Raw genomic sequence first — 18,119 nt, 5'->3', positions numbered from 1 at the left:
ATAGGTGTTGGTGAGGCATCCCCAAAGCCCCAAGCATGTCCCAGCAGACCTCCCGAGCTTTCCTCGAACCTGTTGCACCCACAGGTTTGCCTCAGTGTCAATGCTACTCCCAGCTGCTCAGGCCCAGCCCTGCATCCCCTGCTTCTCTGGCCCCTTCCAACCCGACACCGGCCCCACCAGGAAACCCGCCATCTTCACCTGGAGACACTTCCAAGGCTGCCTGCCTCTTGCCACCCCTGCCCAGACACCGTGGTCTCAATGACAGCCCCTGAGACCATCCCCACCTCCACAGTCTGTTCTCGACATAGCTCCAGACAACACAGAGAAAGGTTAAGTCAGCAGCCCTGCTCTAAACGGCACTGGCTCCCCTAATGCTCAGAGCAGAAGCTGAAGTCCACGAGCTCCCACACAAGGCCCACAAGGTCCGCCTCCAGCCCCCACCCCGGCCTCCTCCCTGGCCCTCAAACGCAGAAGGCGGCTACCCCAGGACCTTTGTGCCTGTGGTACCCTCTGCCTGGAAGGCTCTTCCTCCCAGATATCGTCTCCCACCCTCACCTCCATTAATCTATGTTCAAATGCCACCTTCTCATTGAGCCTGTCAGACCCCCTTATTTAAGTGCAACCCTCACACCCCCTTCCCTTCTCCTTCAGAGCTTCGGGACCCCCACAGTCACATCCATGAGTCTGACCGGCCATGAGTTACGTGTGCCGCTCAGTTTGTCTCTCTCACTGTCGCAAGCGCCAGAGGGGAAGGGCTCTGTCTTTCATTTGTCAGCCTTCTAGCATCTAGCGTAGGGCCTGGACCTGAGCAGATTGAATCAATGACTCGCCAGTGCTAGAGTCTCCCACCTTCACTGATCCTCACAGGATGCCTGGCATGGGCTACATCCACCCACTTGCCTTCCAGAAAGGGAGGCCAAAGTCAAACAGGTGAAGAGACCTGACACTTGCAGAGCCTGAGCAGGAACATGGCCTCTGGTCCAGGCTTGCTAGGAGCTGCCCGCCCAGCAGGCATCTCATCTTAGAGACCTGGATGAGGCTGAGCACGGTAGCACACATCTATAATCCCACTACCTGGGAGGCTGAGACCGGAGTAGTACAGGTTTAAGGCCTATCTCAGCAACTTGTTGAGACCCTTAACAACTCAGCAAGAGCTCAGAGATAGAATTCCCCTGGGTTTGATCCCCAGCAACTCCCCCCTCCCAAAAAAAATCTGGATAAGGCTGAAGCCCAAGGGAAACAGTCCCCCAAGAGAAACAAGCAAGCCAGGCAGGCCAGGTCTGCTTTAATCCAAGCCCCGCATGCCTCTCTCCATTCTGAGAGCTTCCCTGAATGGGAAGACACAGGAGCTGGTGGTCTCTGCCTCCAGCTACGAGGCCCAGCCTGGACTGGCAGCTGACAGCGCTCTCTTGGAGATGGCCAGAGGCCCTTGGGGCAGAGTTCTGGCCCCACCCTTCTTCCCAGAACAGCGCCACCCTCTCCCTAACAGACATGGTCCCAAGGCATCAGCCCTGCCGCTTCCTGGGCTGAGTCCCTGCACACCCCATCCCGGGCCCGCCTGGCGCTGGGGCCTGAGCGCAAGGAAGCACTCTGTAACTGGGCCCTGGAAGGGAGAATATGGCCCTCAGCCCATAGGGGCAGTTGGTTTTCCAAAGACGTCATATTTTGATTATTACACTCAAAGTGCAAAGACTAACCTTGGTGCCAGGGCCTCTCTGCCTGCCATCTAGCCAGCAAAGCTTGCTCCCCTCCAGGCCAGATGCTGGGATTCTACGCCAACATATGGCCCCACCCCTCAAGAAGTCCATCCTGTCCGTGACCACCATGTGTGCCAGGGGCCAGCACCCTGCCCACCTCACTACATACCCACTCCTGCCTCGCAGGGCCTGGGTTGGTGCTCACTACCACCTTTCAAGGCAAGAAGTATGGGGTGACAATGCAGGGTGACAGATAAAGAAACAGGCCTGGCAGGCCACAGTGACATATACAAGGCTGTGCTGGGAGTCACTGGCCCAGTCAGGGCTGGGACCCATGGTTCCCAACCACCACCAGGGCATTCCCATCCCTGGAGAAGAACACCACATCTTCAGGAAGACTAACAATGTGGACAGAGGACCAAAAGGTATGATAAACAGGCCAGGTTTTCCTATTTGTTTATACGGTAACTTATCCAATCTCCCAGCCATCCGCCTACTCAGTACACAGACATTTGTACAGCCCCTGCTTGTGCCAGGCGGGGTCCCACGGGCCAGGCTGGCAGAAGTAGCCTTTGCAGCAAAAACAGGCGCCACTGGTGGTAACCATGGCCCTGAAAGGGAGAGCAGTGAGCAGGGAGGTGGGTCTGGCTACATGGGATTATGCCAGGGGCAGGAGGGCTCAGGAGCAGAGCTTTAAACCCCTTCCAAACCACTTGAGAGTTCCAAGCTGGGTGGCACAAACTTAAAAACCACGCCTGGCACACACAGGCGCTCAACAGAGGTTTGCTGTGGAATAAAGAAAAAGCTCCCCCGCAGGGAAGCTGAGCCTGCAGTAAGGAAACGAGAGGCCTCAGCTTACATGTGCCGCCCCACACACATACACATGCAAGAGCACACACGCACATACTCATGCACACGTGTACTCGCTCACACGTGCGAGAACACTCACGCATGAGAAGTCACACGCACATCCACCCACAAATGCACACACACACATGCTCTATCCTGGCAGCCAAGCAAGCCTCTGGCTCTGTCCTGGGCTCTGTCCTGGGCGGGGTGTGAAAGAGCCCGGGAAAGCGGCCCTTCCTTCTGTCTCATTTTATGTGACAGCTCACAGCATTCCGGCCTCTAATTGCACAGGCCGGGCCCTGGAGACCTGCAGGAATGAAGGCCCCAGGGAACAGCTCTGGCCAGGCCAGGGTCTTAGGAAAACTAAGAAAGACCCCGCCCAGAGCTCAGTGCCAGAGCCGACTCACTTTAGATTTGTGTTAAGAAACAAACTGAGTCCTCAGGGCACTTGGCTGCCATCTTGCAGCTCCTCTGTCTGCAGGGCCTGATCCACACCAACCCCACAGCGCACGCAGCAGCAACGCAGAGTGCCTTGCCAAACCTTCCCCTCTCTGTTACCACAAAACTGCCCCTGGCCACAGAGGGAGAGGAAGGCAGGGCGAAGTTGGGACACTGGTTGCCATCTTACCTATGCAGCCTCAAAACTTAGGCCTCAGTTTCTTCTCCAGTCTAATGGGTCTAATAAAACCTGCCCCAATCTTCTCACCAGCAGCCCTGAGCTGAGGGACTGGAGGTGTCTCAGCCAGGGAGTGTTTGCCCGGCACACTCGAGGCCCTGGGATCCATCCCCAGCACTACAAAATGTAAAATAAAATAAAAATCTCAATCTGAGACTAAACCACACGACAGCATGTCACTTCTCTTGGTGTGGCTGCCTTCACCTTGGCTTTTCTTCAAACTCTGGAAAGATGGGAGACACCATAGACTGCGCTAAATACACAACACCGAGAATTACTGTCACCAGCCAAAGCCAACGCAAAGTGCTGCTGGCATTAACGGCTCTAGCAGTGCTTCCTCCAGCAGCCCTGACCTTGGTTTCTGTCACAAATACTTTTCCTTTCCAAGTCCAACAGGAAACAACTAATTCACCAGATGGTGTCACCCTGTGGGCTGGAGGCCATCTTGGAACCTCAGCTCAGTCTGGCCTTCTCCTGTCCATCCACCCGACCTCATGAAGGACGCACTGACTGTTTCTGTCTCTCTCTGTCTCTGTCTCTCATAAAGCAGTTCTTAAATTCCTTGAACATCTGCCCCCCTCATACACACGGGGTGCCCAGGACTTCACTGCTATTGCCCTGGAGACTGGATGAGACATCACCGTGGGCTGCAGACCCCAAAACCAGGCAGCTTTAGACAGGCTGTGGCAGAGAGAGGGGCCAAGACTGTCACACCGAGCAAGGTCTGTGCCGTGGAAAGTGTGTGCCTCCTGTAAACTGCTGCAGTCCCAGGCTTTGGCTGGAGGGGCTGCGAGTGCTGCCGTGGGGGCTGGGGAGGTCCCGCCACCTTCCTTGCTGTGGCTGTGACTGGCATTCACATTGTGTATCACGTGGATTCCTTTTTCACTGGGAATCTGCAGTATGGTCGTCTGCCACCTGATCATCCCTGCTGCATTCATGACCTGTGACAATTCCTGAACGAGACCAAAGAGTTCCCAAAGCTAATCTTGCTGGCTGCAGGCTGGGTTTAGCTTGGCTAAGCCTAGTAAGACAACCAGGTTCCCCCAACACATGACATCCAGGGGAGGAAGGATCTCTTTCACTTGAGATTAAATGAGCCTTAGGCTGAGAGAGTCATTCAGTGGTAGAGAGCTTGCGCAGCATTTGTGAAGCCCTGTGTTCTATCCTCATCACCAAGGGGGAAAAAAAAATGAATAAATGAGCCATAGGGTCGATCGTTCAGATATAACATGTGGCTCTTGTTTTATTTTGTGGTACTAGGGATTGAACCCAGGGACACTCTACCACTGAGCAGAGTCTTGCTAACTTACCCAGCCTGGCCTCAAACTTGCGTAGTGGGATTATACAGTCACTGTGATTACAGAACAGCTAGGTTGCAGGCACGTATCCTGGCAGACACGTGGCTTTGCGTTGGATCCTGTTCCAAGGAAAAAGAGACTTTCTGAGACCAGTGAGCCATCTTCTAGATATTGGCTCAATATTTAATGACCACACATGACTGAATTGTTTTACATGTGATACTGGTGTTATAACCATCTTTTTCAAAAGATTACTTTCTTAGTAGTATGTGCCAAAATATTTACAGAGGAAATAACATGAAGGCTGGTACTTGCTTTAAACTGACCCAGTGTAGAGGCTCAAGGGGCTCTGGATAAAATAATCTTGGCTGTGCCTGGGACTCCCTGCAGCTGGGAGCTGGGCACACAGGGGCATGTGAAAGTATGCTCTCCACTTTGAAGTTTTCTATTTGAAAGTTTTCAAAACTATTTTTAAAAAGATAAGTTCCTATCTCTCAATTCAGTCAATAATTCTACTCCTAAAAATCAGCCTTCAGCCGGGCATGGGGACACACACTTGTACTTCCAGTACTTGGGAGGATGAGACAGGAGGATTGCAGGTTTGCAGCCAGCCTCAGCTATACAGTGAGGCCCTGCACAACTTAGTAAAACCCCACTTCAAAATAAAGAATAAAAAATAGGGCTGGGGGTGTACTTCAGAAGTAGTATTCACTCCCTAGTTCCACAAAAAGAAAAAAAAGAAAAGAATCAGCCTTCAGGAACAATCCCCATGGATCAAAGAGGAACATGTGGGTTGGTGTCCCCGTCACCACCATCCCAGGAAATACCTGGAAGGGTCCACACACGGGAACTGCATGGGAACGGGTGCCTTCCCCGTGGCTGCATGGCACACGAATGTTAACCACGATGAAAAGGCCTATCAGCAGACACAATAAAATAGCCACGAGCAGAGACGGTTCATTCCCTCCTTTCCCTGCCCTAGTAGATTACAGGCTCAGCACAGGCTCTTCCCTGTCCATCCTCAGAGTGAACCCAAGCGTAAGAAAGGCATTCAGTCAGCAGGTGCTGAGTGGGCGTGTGTTTAAATGCATGAGCACCATCCCGATGAGCAAGAAGGACATTCTGTGGGCCTTCCATAACCCCAACTAGAGAAGGTCAGATGCTCTCAGAGATCCTGGCAGTACACAAAGACCAGAAAAGATGGAGAAAATGAAATCATCATGGTTTAGTAGAATCGCAGAAGACCCTTTGCTCTCCCTGGACCATCTAGGCTTTTGATAATTCTCTAAGAACACTGTGTTTTATATAGCAACAAACAAGCCACGGAGAGGCCTCCCTCTTGCCGTGCAAACCCATCACATTCCAAATGCTCCTTTGCAATCCATAACAGTGCGGTGACCTCCAAATTCTTCCTCCCTTCCCTGCTGTGGCTGGGGGAGCTTTATTGCTTCTGGAAGCAGTACAAATGCCAAACACCAGGGGCTGTGCTTTCGATTGCTTATTATGAAAGTATAAGTTGACTGCTCAAGCTAGCGGGGGGACAAGAAAGGGGAATCTACTGTTTGGAGGCTCTGGGGGTAAGGAACGGGGAAACTGAGCAGCCAGCCACAGGCTACTGAGGGTTTCAGAACCCCAAGGCTGTGTTCTCTCGGGAGGACCTCAGTGGACAGAACGTGCCCCACCTGGATTGTTCCCAGTTGATGGAGTTGATGGGGGTGGTGTCTCCCAGCCCAAGACTGGTCTCAGATCCATTGCCATGCAGAGAGGCTTAGGGACCTGATGGGTGTGTCCTGCACACACAGCACCCTGGTCCACTCTATGTAAAGAACTGCAGACCCCTCAGAGGTCACCAAGGTACTTCTGGCTGTAAGCCGGAGGGAAGAGCTCTGAACAGTCAGATACCTCAGGGAGACATGCTGCAGATCTCCAGAGGAGTTGGTCCATTGACAGAAAGGGAACCCGGCTTCTCTAGAGCCTCACAAGCCCCCACAGTCCACGAGGGCAAGGCCAATAAGACTCTCAGTCCAGGGACTTGTGGTCTGGGGAGGGATGTGGGAACAAACACCTGAGCTGCTCATCCATGGTCTGGCACAGCCTCATGGGGCCTCGGTGACGCGCCTCCCACTTCAAGCCCCATCACCTCATCCGTAAGCAGGTCAGATGCTCTCAGAGGTCTTGCAGCAGTAGAATCCTGAGGGTCCATAGGGACATGCTGAAGCCAGGAGCACCACGGGACAATGGCCCTCCGAGCCCTCCTGTTTACTGAGCACCCGCTATGCACCACGGGATTACAAGGTGTACAATCCCCTGAGGACTTCCACACACAGCCCTGAGGAGGAGAACAGGGCCCACCAGGAGGTAGGAATGCAGTAGTCGGATCCAGCTCTCTCAATACCCATGTCCACACTCCTTCACCTATCAGCTGGGGACCATCTAGCCCGCCTCCCGCCCATCTGTGTGGGGCTCAGCGCCGGGCCACCCAGGCCACCAACAAGTCCATCTCAGTGTCCATCCCCATCACAAGTGCTTTGACAACACAGAGAGACTGTGGGTTTTCACATTTCAAAGATGTTAAACAGAAAGCCTCCCCATCCCTGCAGACATGCACACGCACAGCTGGCCTGAGGCCCCTGCTAACTTGGCAGCAGCTGAGACAGCGTAGGTCACCCGACCTCAGGCAGGACATGGGTCCAGGTCAGGCTGGGACACATGGGTGAGGAGTATGAAGGAGGCATTCTGTCTTTCTGGCCAACAGAGATGGCGGCTGGTGGCCAAAAGCTATAATCCCTAAACTGGAGCCCTGGACCAGTTTCCCGGAGCCACAGAAATTAGGAATATAAATCTTTCCAAAGCTGTCATCTATTCTGACACGACATCTCTTTTAACTTTCCTGGAACTACAATATCTTTTCTTTTATGAAATGCCAACCATGTGAGATGATAGCTGGCATTTTAAATGTTTGTGTCCTTGGTTTTGGGGTTTTTGTTTTGTTTTTAATGAGGTTGGTCTCAAACCTGTGAATCTCCTATCTCAGCCTACCAAGTACTGAGATTATAGATGTGTGCCACTGTGCCTGGCTCTTCTTTTAAAATGGGCACACTGAAGACGGGCGTGGTGGCGCACTCTTGTAATCCCCGCGCTTGGGAGGCTGAGACAGGAGGATCGCGCAGGTTCGAAGCCAGCCGCGCGCGCTGGCTTAGGAGACCCTGTTTCCAAATAAAAATGTAAAAAATAGGTCTGGGAGTGTAGCCCAGAAGTAGAAGGGCTTCCAGGAACCCCAGTACCACCACCAAAAAAAAAAAAAAAAAAAAAATGGGCACACTGAGCAAATTATACATTGGCAACCTTAAAGAGGTCCCTTATTTAAATTGGCATGTGAAGGGCTAGGGTATAGCTCGGTGATATAGCACTTGCCCAGCATGTGCAAGGCCTGTGTTTGATGCCAGTACTACAATAATATTATTTTATAATAATAATAATAAATAATAATAATGTTAAAAATGATGTTATTGTTGATGATGATGATGATGTAAACTGTTCTTTGGAATCCTGGCCACTGGGCTAAGGTCCCTTTCAGGTTCTGCCTCGTGCTCCGGCAGCACTTCCAGAGGTCTAGGACCAGATGACCTCTAGGACCCATACTGTTAAAATTTATGTGACCAGACCTATGAAATAGAATTCCTGTTGCTCCTTTCCAGTGTTGGCACATGCATGAGATAGAGAACAGCTTACAAAGGCCCCACCCCAGGCCCAGGTCCTACCCTCCCCAGGCACGGCCCTGGATGGAGGAGAACAAAGTGTTGTGAGGGAAAGGGGGGCAGGGGCCCTGTAGAGCTGAGCAGGCGTCCATGGGCCTGGCCAGAGAGGAGACCAAGGCTCCACCCCAGCAGGCCCTCCCTGACTCCCCCAAGGGGAACATGAGCCTCAACAAAGTGCCCTAGAGCCAGGCATGGTGGCACATGCTTGTAATCCCAGCATTTGGGAGGCTAAGACAGGAGGATCACAGTTCGCAGACAGCCTCAGCTACTTAGTGAGGTCCTTTGCAACTCAGTGAGACCCTGTTTCAAATAAAGAATACGGTCGGGCGTGGTGCACGCTTATAATCCCCGCGCTTGGGAGGCAGAGACAGGAGGATCGTGCAGGTTTGAAGCCAGCTGCGCTGGCTTAAGAGACCCTGTTTCCAAATAAAAAAGTATAAAATAGGTCTGGGAGTGTAGCCCGGAGGTAGAAGGGTTTCCAGGAACCCCAGTACCACCAAAAAAAATAATAATAATAATAAAATAAAATAAAGAATACAAAATAGGGCTGGGAGTGTAGCTCCAAGGTAGAATGCCCTGGGTTCCATCCCCAGTACTGCAAAAAAAAAAAAAAAAAAAAAAAGTGCCTTGGCTGAAACCTGAGTGTGGGGGGCACAGGAACAAAACCCTGGCTTCACCTGAGGGCCTGTGGCCCACTGCAGCCTTTCCAAGGACTCATAGCTCTTTCCAGGGACGCTCTGCACTGGGGCCTGAGGCAGAAACAAGCTGTAACAATTGGAACCGTGAGCCCCTAGCTTGGCAGGAAAGTGAGTCATGTCCTGCTTGCTGACGCCAGCTGCCAGCATCCAGGAAGGGCTGAGGATGTGAGGCCGTGTTCCCACACACAGGACAGTGCCTGGGAAGGACAGGGATCCGGCACAGTGGGCTCAGCTCACCAGCACTCCAGCTCCGCCAGAACGGTGACCACGGCAGCAAAGGGAATGGCTCCCACCCCGTGTGAGGCCTGCACAGTCCCTGCTATACTATGGAGCTGCCATAGCATCACAGTTTACTTTTTTTTTTTTTTTTTTTTTTTAGGTGCTGAGGGTGGAACCCAGACCCTCATGCATGTTAGGCAAGCCCTCTACCACTGAGCTATGCCCCAGCCCTGTGTTATCGCATTTTACAGCCAAAGAACCTGGATTGCTGATGTGCTCAGAAGAGACTCAGACCCAGGCGCTCGGATTACCAAGCCTTCTCTCACATCTCCACGCAGTCCCTGAGAAGGTTAGGGAATATCCAGAAACAAAATCTTTTGGAGACGTAAAGAGAAGATGCCAGAAAGGAAGCTGTGTTGCCCTGATACCAAAATTAAAGGCAACACAGCAAAGAAAAATATAGACGATATCTCTTACAACTGGAGATGCAAAATTCTCAACAAAATACTAGCAAACACAATTCAGCAATATGTAAAAAGAACTGACACCATGACTAGTAGCATTTATCCCAGAAATACAGGGTTGGTTTAACAGGTGGAAATCAACTGATGTAATATATTGTGCGTCCATAGAATAAATGACAAAAATCCTAAGTGGATGAGGCTCATCCACATCGTGGAAGGTAGCTGCTTTACTCTAAGTCTGCTCATTCTAGCGTTAATCCCATCTAATAAAGACTTTTACAGAAATATCTAGAAAAATATTTAACTGAGGATCTGGATACCATGGCATATATAAAATTGATACTACTGATACATAAGATTGATTATCATAAAAATACAAGCCTAAATCTTTATAATCTTAGATTAGGTTCGGTGCCAGACACATGTATAACAAAAGAAAAAATAAATGTTCGACTCTGCCAAAAATCAGAATCTGCTATGCACTATGGGATAATATCAAGCAAGTCAACACAACTCACAACAGAGGGGAAATTTTACAAAGATATATCTTATAACAGATATATCTAGAATATATAAGACTATCTATATAAACGATGCCTATAAGTCAATAATTGAAGCCAGGTACGGTGGTGCATGCCTATAATCCCAGTACTTGGGAGGCTAAGTCAGGAGGATGGCAGGTTCAAAAACAGCCTCAGCAATTTAGTGAGTCCCTCAGAAACTCAGTGAGACCCTGTTTCAAAATAAAAGTTAAAATAGAGCTGGGGTTGTAGCTCAGAGAGCGAGAGCAGGCTCAATCTCTAGTACCACACACAAAGTTATAATAATAACAACAACAACAAAAATCTTAAAATGGGTTCAAGCCAGGCGTGGTGGTGCACACTTGTAATCCCAGTGCTTGGGAGGATGAGACAGGAGGATCGCACAGGTTCAAAGCCAGCCTCAGCTACTTCATGAGGCTCTGAGCAACTTATCAAGATCCTGTTTCCAAATAAAATAGAAAATAGGTCTGGAGTTGTAGCCTGGAGGTAGAAAGTTCCTGGGTTCCATCCCCAGTACCACACACATACACAAAATGGGTTCAATCCCCAGTACTACACACAAAATTATAATAATAAAAGTAGTAACAACAACAATAATAATAATAATGAAAAATGTTTTAAATGTTCAAGGGATTTGAATAAACAATTCTCCAAGGAAGATACATGAATGACCAACGAGCTCATGATCAGTCATGAGGGAAATGCAAATCGAAACCATGATGAGTTATCACTTCATGCTGAAGAGTGTGGCAAGGACCAAAAAGAAAGACGAGGAGCTGGGTGCGACTACGAGGCAGAGCGCTTGCCTTGCGTGCACGAGGCCCTGGGTTTGATGCCCGGCACCACAGACATGCACCAAATGTAAATGACAAGTGTTAACAAGGACGCAGACAAATGAGAACCCTCATACAGAGCTGGCGGGAGTGTGCAATGGAGCAGCCGCTTTGGGAAGCAGACTGGCCATTCCTCAGGAGGTGATTACCGTAAGGTCCTGCAATTCTACTTCTAGGCTGGAAAACTATGTTATATACTTTGGGTTTTCATACACAGTTCCTAGCTTATAACTCCTCCCCCGAGGCAGGCCATAGCAATCATGATTTCTTCCCCCAGGCAGGTCACAGAAAACCTACAGTCTTCCTATAAAGACATTCCCTCTAAGCCAGGTGTGGTGGCACATGCTTGCCATCCCAGTATATGGGAGGCTGAGGCAGGAGGATTGCAGATTCCAAGACAGCCTCAGCAAAACAGCCTCAGCAAAGAGTGGGACTCTCACTAACCTGGCAAGACCTTGTTTCAAAATAAAAATAAAATAGGACCGGGGGTATAGATCAGAGGTAGAATGCCCCTGGGTTCCATCCCCAGTACCACAAAAAAAGAAAATAAATTCTCTAATCTCCCTCTGGAGGGTCGTAAGCCCCTCCCCACTCCAGAGGCCTCCTGCCCCGCACCCTGAAACAGAGCTGCACAGGGAGGCCACACCACATGCTAGACAGACAGTCTTGCTGAGTCCCCAGCTGGGGCATTAACAACCTTCCATGCACCAGGAAGTCTCCAAATAACCCAAAAAGACGGGTGCAGAGAACCTGGAGGCCGTATGCGCAGAGAAAGCCAGGAAGGTCCGTGCCTCTTCCCCCAAACCTGGCTCTATACATCTCTTCTATCTTCTTTGAGATATCCTTTATTATGATTAACTGGTCAATGTGTTTCCTTGAGTTCTATGAGCTGTTCAGGCAAATTAATCAATCCCAAGAGAGGGTTGTAGAGACACCAACCTAGAACGCATTGGTCACCAGTTGGTCACAGGCACAAGGAGGACCGCCTGGGGCTGGTGACTGGCACAGACGGGGAGGGGACAGTCCTGGGCCGAGCCTTCCACTGTGGGAACTGCGTATCTCCAGGTAGCCGGTGTCAGAGCTGCAGGGAGCTGGCATCAATGCTGCTGCAGCACTTTCTTGCAGGTGGGGAGAAACCTACACCTTCCACACCTACAACACCTTCTGTGTTGATTGTTGTGGTGTAAGAACACAGGAAAATAAACATGATTTTTTTTTTTACACCTAGGCATCTCTCGAAGATGACTGAAAACATGGGCCCACACAAGACTTGTACACAGATATTCATAGCAGCCTGACTCATAACAGCCAAAAGGTAGAAACAGCCAAGCCCTGGGTTCCAACCCCAGACCCGCAAAAAAATAAAAAAAAGTAGAAACAACCAATGTCCCTCAACTAACGAGTGGATAAACATAATGCGATATGTCCATACAATGGAATAATATTTAGCGCTACAAAAGAATGAAGTAGCTGGGTATAGTGGTATATATAATCCCTGCTATTTGGAAATCTGAAACAGGAAGATAGCAAGTTCTAGGTCAGCCTGGACAACTTAGAAAGACCCTATCTCAAAATTAATACAGGTCAGGAGCAATGGTAATGCTTGTAATCCTAGTACTTGGGAGACCAGGACAGGATGATCACAGGTTCGAGGCCAGCCTCAGTAACTCAGTGGGACCTTTAGCAACTTAGTAAGACCGTTTTTCAAAATCGAAAAATAAAACAGGTAGAATGCCCCTGGGTTCAATCTCCAGTATCAAGTAAGTAAATAAGTAAGTAAATAAATAAAACACAAAGGGATGGGAGGTAGCTGAGTGGCCGCGTGCCTAGAATGCCTAGCAGGCTTGAGGCGTGTGTTAGGCCCCGGGTTCAGTACAGAAAACAAGAAAGAAAGAAAAAGGAGTGAGCGATGGACGCTATGACCGTGATGAGTCTTGAAAATTGATGCTAAGTGAGCAAAGCCAGTCACAAAGGACCACAAAGGGTATGATTCTACTCATATGCAAAGCATCAGGTATGCCCTGACGTTTCCAGAAAACCCCCGAAAGAACAGGCAAATACACAGAGACTGCAAGCAGCTCCATGGCTGCCGGGGCTGGGGAGGAGGGGGCTGCCAATGGGAAGCGAGATTTCTCTTTGGGGTGATGACAGTGTTCTAAACCTGATGTTGTAATGTCTGCACAACTCTGCGAATGCACTAAAACCATGGAGTTCTGGGCCTTAAATTAGGGCACTACGTCGTCAGTGAGCTGCATCTCAATAAATAAGCCTTTTTTTTTTTTTTGCAATACTGGGGATGTAACCCAGGGGCAGTCTACCTCCAAGCTACGCCCCCAGCCCTATTTTTTTATCCTTTATTTTGAAACAGGGTCTCACTGAGTTGCAAAAGACCTGAGCAGGAGCTGAGGCTGTCCGCGAACCCTGATGCTCCAGTCCCAGCTTCCCAAATGCTCGGATTACAAGTGTGCGCCGTCACACCTGGCTCAATAAGCTCTTATAATAAACAAAGGGGGGGAGTCTCTAGGGCAGCGGGTCCTCAGTGTGGACCCAGCATCTGGGAGCTGTCAGATGCCCTGACCTGGAGTCAGGAACTGAGGCCCAACCATCACCATCACCATCACATTTCAGCTAGTCTGCCAGGCATCTGAAGCCGGCTAGAGGAGGGACCACTGTGTGCAGTGCGTGGATCTTAACCTTGGCTGCATCCAAGTGTCACCTGGGGACCTTGAAAAGCAAGACCCATGCCAACCAAACTGTACTCTCTGAGGATGAAACTCAGGCAGGGTGTGTTTTAGTTCCCAGGCTAACCTTTTGTGCAGGAGGGTAGAAGCCCTGCCTTAGAGGGTATCCCAGGCCCCTCTGCTCTTCAGCACCTTTGACCAACACTGAGCTCACGGGTGCCACCTGGTGACCAAAATGGGGAACGACTGCACATCTGGTCTGCCCCATTTGGTACACTCACACCAAGGGCCCTGCGAAGGGGTTCAGGGACCTCCCAGCCTTCCAATGAAGAGGTCACCACCATCTTGGCCTTGGGAATCAGGTGGGTGTTCCAGTGGGGAAGGCGTGAGAGTCTTCAACTGGCTCTGTTTCCTTTCTCCTTATTAAAATACTCCATACCAGGATAGACAACCACCTCTCAATACAGCACGACCACAGCACCCCGTGGGGACGACTCACCCATCCAACCTCATCCCTGAGGACCGCTGAGGAAACGGCACCAAACCACCTTCTCTGCCTCTGAGCCCCTGCACCTCTCGGCCTCCTGCCTCTGCGGGCAGCACCTCCCACTGACCATCAGGACCGAGGCCAGCTCTGCGGCCGCCTTCTGCCTCCAGGGCTCACACCCTACAACACTCCCCACTCTGCCCTCTGTGTGCCTGAGATGGACGTCCAGGGCTGCAGAGCTCAGAGAAGGGGGGAGGGCCTACAGCTGTGGAGTCGGGGAAGAGGAGACGCTGGTAAAACTCAGCCAGTGTGGGGTGGGCTCTGTGGGGCTTTAAAGCAGGACTAGGCAACTTTTTGTTTTGAGGAGGGTTTTGTTTGTCGTTTTGTTGGGTTTGGGCAGTGCTATAAATTAAACCCACGGGCATTCTACCTCTGAACTACACCCCCAGACCTATTTTGTTTTTATTTTCAAGTAGAGTCTTGCTAGGTTGATGAGAGCCTTACTACTTGCTGAGGCTAGCCTCAAACCTGCAATTCTCCTGTCTCGGCCTCTCAAGTACTGGGATTGCAGGCACGCACCACCACATGGGCTCGGCTTTTGTATTTTATTCTGAGACGGGGTCCCACTTAGTTGCTCAGGCTGGCCTGAAACTTGCAATCCTTCTGCCTCAGCCTCCCAAGAGGCTGGGATTGCAGGCGTAGGCCATTACACCCAACGCTAGGCTTCCCATTTGAGCTACTTGGGTCTCCAGCTGCCTCAATTCTCTACCCTCTGCCAGCGATTTCTCAGTGAAGCAGCTCAGCCTCCTGGCTCAGTGCCGCCACCTGGTGGCAGCATGCAAGACTACTGGAGTGGGACCCAAAAGTAACTAAAGGAGCCCTAGGCAGGATACAATTTAACTACAGGTTCTGGAGAAAACAAATCTATCTTCCAGAAATGCACCCAGTCCATCTTCAACTCCCCCAATGCACCTTTCCCCCTCCCCACACTGGTAGACTCTGAGTCTGCAACCTCCCTCCCCCTGCTGATCCTAGAGACCTGACTGCCTCTGCCCCCAGAGTCTGACCCAGGACCCTGAGCACAGGCCATCTGGATCAGCCTTTCTGCCCAGGTGTGCCCACCTGTGGGCAGAGGCACAGGGTGGGCTTGGGTAGGGGTCCTCCCTGCATGGCCATGGTGGAGGCTATCTCCAACCAGCAGTAGAGAACATGAGGAAAGCACGCACTGCCCCCTCTGGGCACCCTAGGGACGCTCACCCCTGCCTCCTTTCAAAGCTGTCCCCACCCACCACCTTACTGCGTCCTAGCAACCAACTGAGTCCCCAGGGCCAGAGAAGCACAGATGTGGGCAGGTCGGCATGTCCCACGCAGAGGCCAGCAAGCTCCAGCGCCCACAGCCCCGGTCCTGTGCCGGCCAGGTAGGACAGCCAGGCATGGCAGCACCAGAGTACAGGGACAGGGCAGATTCAAGGGCATGCTCTCTTTAGATGGATGAAAGCTCAGACTTTTACATGAAGTATGAACTGTAATGGAAACTTTGTTATAACTTAATGGTTTTTGTTTTTGTTTTTGTTTTTGGTGGTACTGGGGTTCCTGGAAACCTTTCTACCTCCAGGCTATACTCCCAGACCTATTTTATATTTTTATTTGGAAACAGGGTCTCTTAAGCCAGCGGGGCTGGCTTTGAACCTGTGTTATCCTTCTGTCTCCGCCTCCCAAGCACAGGGATTACAAACGTACACCATCATGCCCAGCTAAAAATTATTTTTTTAAAAACATTAAATTAAGCTGGGCATAGTAGCGCACGCTTTAATCCCTGCACTTGGGAGGCAGAGACAGGAGGATCGCGCAGGTTCAAAGCCAGCCGTGCTGGCTTAAGAGACCCTATTTCCAAATAAAAATATAAAAAATAGGTCTGGGAGTGTAGCCCGGAGGTAGAAGGGCTTCCAGGAACCCCAGTACCACAAAAATAAATAAATAAATAAATAAATAAAAATTTTTAGAGCTAGGCATAGTGGGGCATGTGTGTAATCCCAGCATTGGGAGGCTGAGACAGGAGAATCGCGGTTCACGGAGAGCCTCGGCTACTTAGTGAGGCCCTTTGCGACTCAGTGAGACCCTGTTTCAAAATAAAGAATAAAAATAGGGCTGGGATGCTGGGCGTGGTGGCGCACTCTTGTAATCCCCGCGCTTGGGAGGCTGAGACAGGAGGATCGCACAGGTTCAAAGACAGCCTCAGCTACTTAGTGAGGCTCTCAGCAACGTAGTGAGACCCTGTTTCTTTTTTTTTTTTTTTTTTTTTTGGCGGGTCTGGGGATGGAACCCAGGGGCATTTGACCTCTGAGCTACACCCCCTGCCATATTATTTATTCTTTTATTTTGAAACCGGGTCTCACTGAGTTGCAGAGAGCCTCACTAAGTAGCTGAGGCTGTCCGCGAACCGTGATCCTCCAGGTCTCAGCCTCCCGAATGCTGGGATTACAAGCGTGCGCCACCACGCCCGGCCCAGACCCTGTTTCTAATAAAATATATATATAGGTCTGGGAGTGTAGCCCAGAGGTAGAAAGCTCCTGGGCTCCATCCCCAGTACGTATACCCATATCCATATCCATATCCATATCCATATCCATATATACATATATGGCTGGGGATATAGCCCAAAGTAAAATCCCCAGTACTGCAAAAATAATAATAATAATTTTTAACTGAACAGAAAAGGAAAAAAGCCCAAATGGGGGCCCACCAAGCCCAGGGCAGTGCAGATGCACCAGGTCCCGGGGGCATGGCAGCATCAGCTGTCAAATGCTGGACTGTGAAGGCCATACAGCCACCCGTCTAACCCCCGTGATGCACACCAGGTTATACGGGAGGCTCTCAGTGTGCATCCTGATTGGCAGGTCCCTGAAGGGACCCAGGGCCACATCAAACTGAACACATCCCATGGGGAAATTCATCAGGAAGGAGTGTCTTGGGGTTGGGGGGTTTCCATCTCAAGGATCACCTCCACTTTTGCAAAGTGGAAGGGTGACCGGGAGCAGAGGAGGGGCCCCGGGGTCCCGGGCTGTGTGCACTGGGCGGGGTGGGGCTCACCTGGCGGTAGGTGCAGATGATGATTTCCCGCAGGTGGTAGTGCATAGGCGTCATGGTCTCGCTGACCGTGTCCAGCGCCGCGTCCACTTCCTTCTTCATGCGGTGCCCGTCGGGCAGCAGCTGCACCACCTTCAGCACAACCTGAGGCAGACGAGGGAAGAGCAGATGGAAAGCCAGTCAGGAGGCAGAACCAGCACCAGGCTCGTCCTGCGTGAAGGGCAACCCGGCCTAAGGCATAGAGCCCTGCAGCCTTCCTTCTAAGGGGCTTGGGGAGGGCCTGGACATTTCAAGCCAGGCAATGCTGTGGACCTGTGCATGCTAGGCAAGTGCTCTACCTCTGAGCTACACCCCCATGCCCATCATGCTGTGTGTGTGTGTGTGTGTGTGTGTGTGTTACTAGGGATAGAACCCAGGAGCTTTCTACTTCTGAGCTACACTCCCAGACTCATTTTATATTTTATTGGGAACAAGGTCTCACTAAGTAGCTGAGGCTGGCTTCGAACCTATGTGCTCCCCCATCTCAGCCTCCCAAGTCCTGAGATTACAAATGTGTGCCACCACACCCGGCTCCCATCATGTTTTTTAGTTCTCTGTCGTAACTAAAATTTTATTGGTTGAGCTGAGGATTGGTACCCACAGCATTTCAACTTGTGCACTTTTTTTTTGGGGGGGGGGTGGTACTGGGGTTCCTGGAAACCCTTCTACTTCCAGGCTACACTCCCAGACCCATTTTATACTTTTTTTATTTGGAAACAGGATCTCTTAAGCCAGCGGCTAGCTTTGAACCTGCGCGATCCTCCTGTCTCTGCCTCCCAAGCGTGGGGATT

General features: G+C 50.8%; 1 protein-coding gene across 1 annotated transcript in view; it reads right to left on the bottom strand.

Moving 5' to 3' along the window:
• PALD1 (phosphatase domain containing paladin 1) overlaps positions 1-18,119 on the bottom strand; it is a gene marked incomplete at both ends in the record, with an annotated part of 44,588 nt that overhangs the window by 4,695 nt on the left and 21,774 nt on the right. The window contains one exon of the mRNA XM_080693993.1: positions 17,293-17,433. Coding sequence (XP_080550119.1) covers positions 17,293-17,433 — 141 coding nt within the window. The remainder of the gene's footprint in view (positions 1-17,292; positions 17,434-18,119) is intronic.

This window comes from Muscardinus avellanarius (assembly GCF_963383645.1).
Source record: "Muscardinus avellanarius genome assembly, chromosome: 4".
In the NCBI taxonomy this organism is placed as follows: domain Eukaryota; kingdom Metazoa; phylum Chordata; class Mammalia; order Rodentia; family Gliridae; genus Muscardinus; species Muscardinus avellanarius.
The sequence above is the reverse complement of the archived record's forward strand: the minus strand, read 5'-3'. Positions and strand labels throughout refer to the sequence as shown.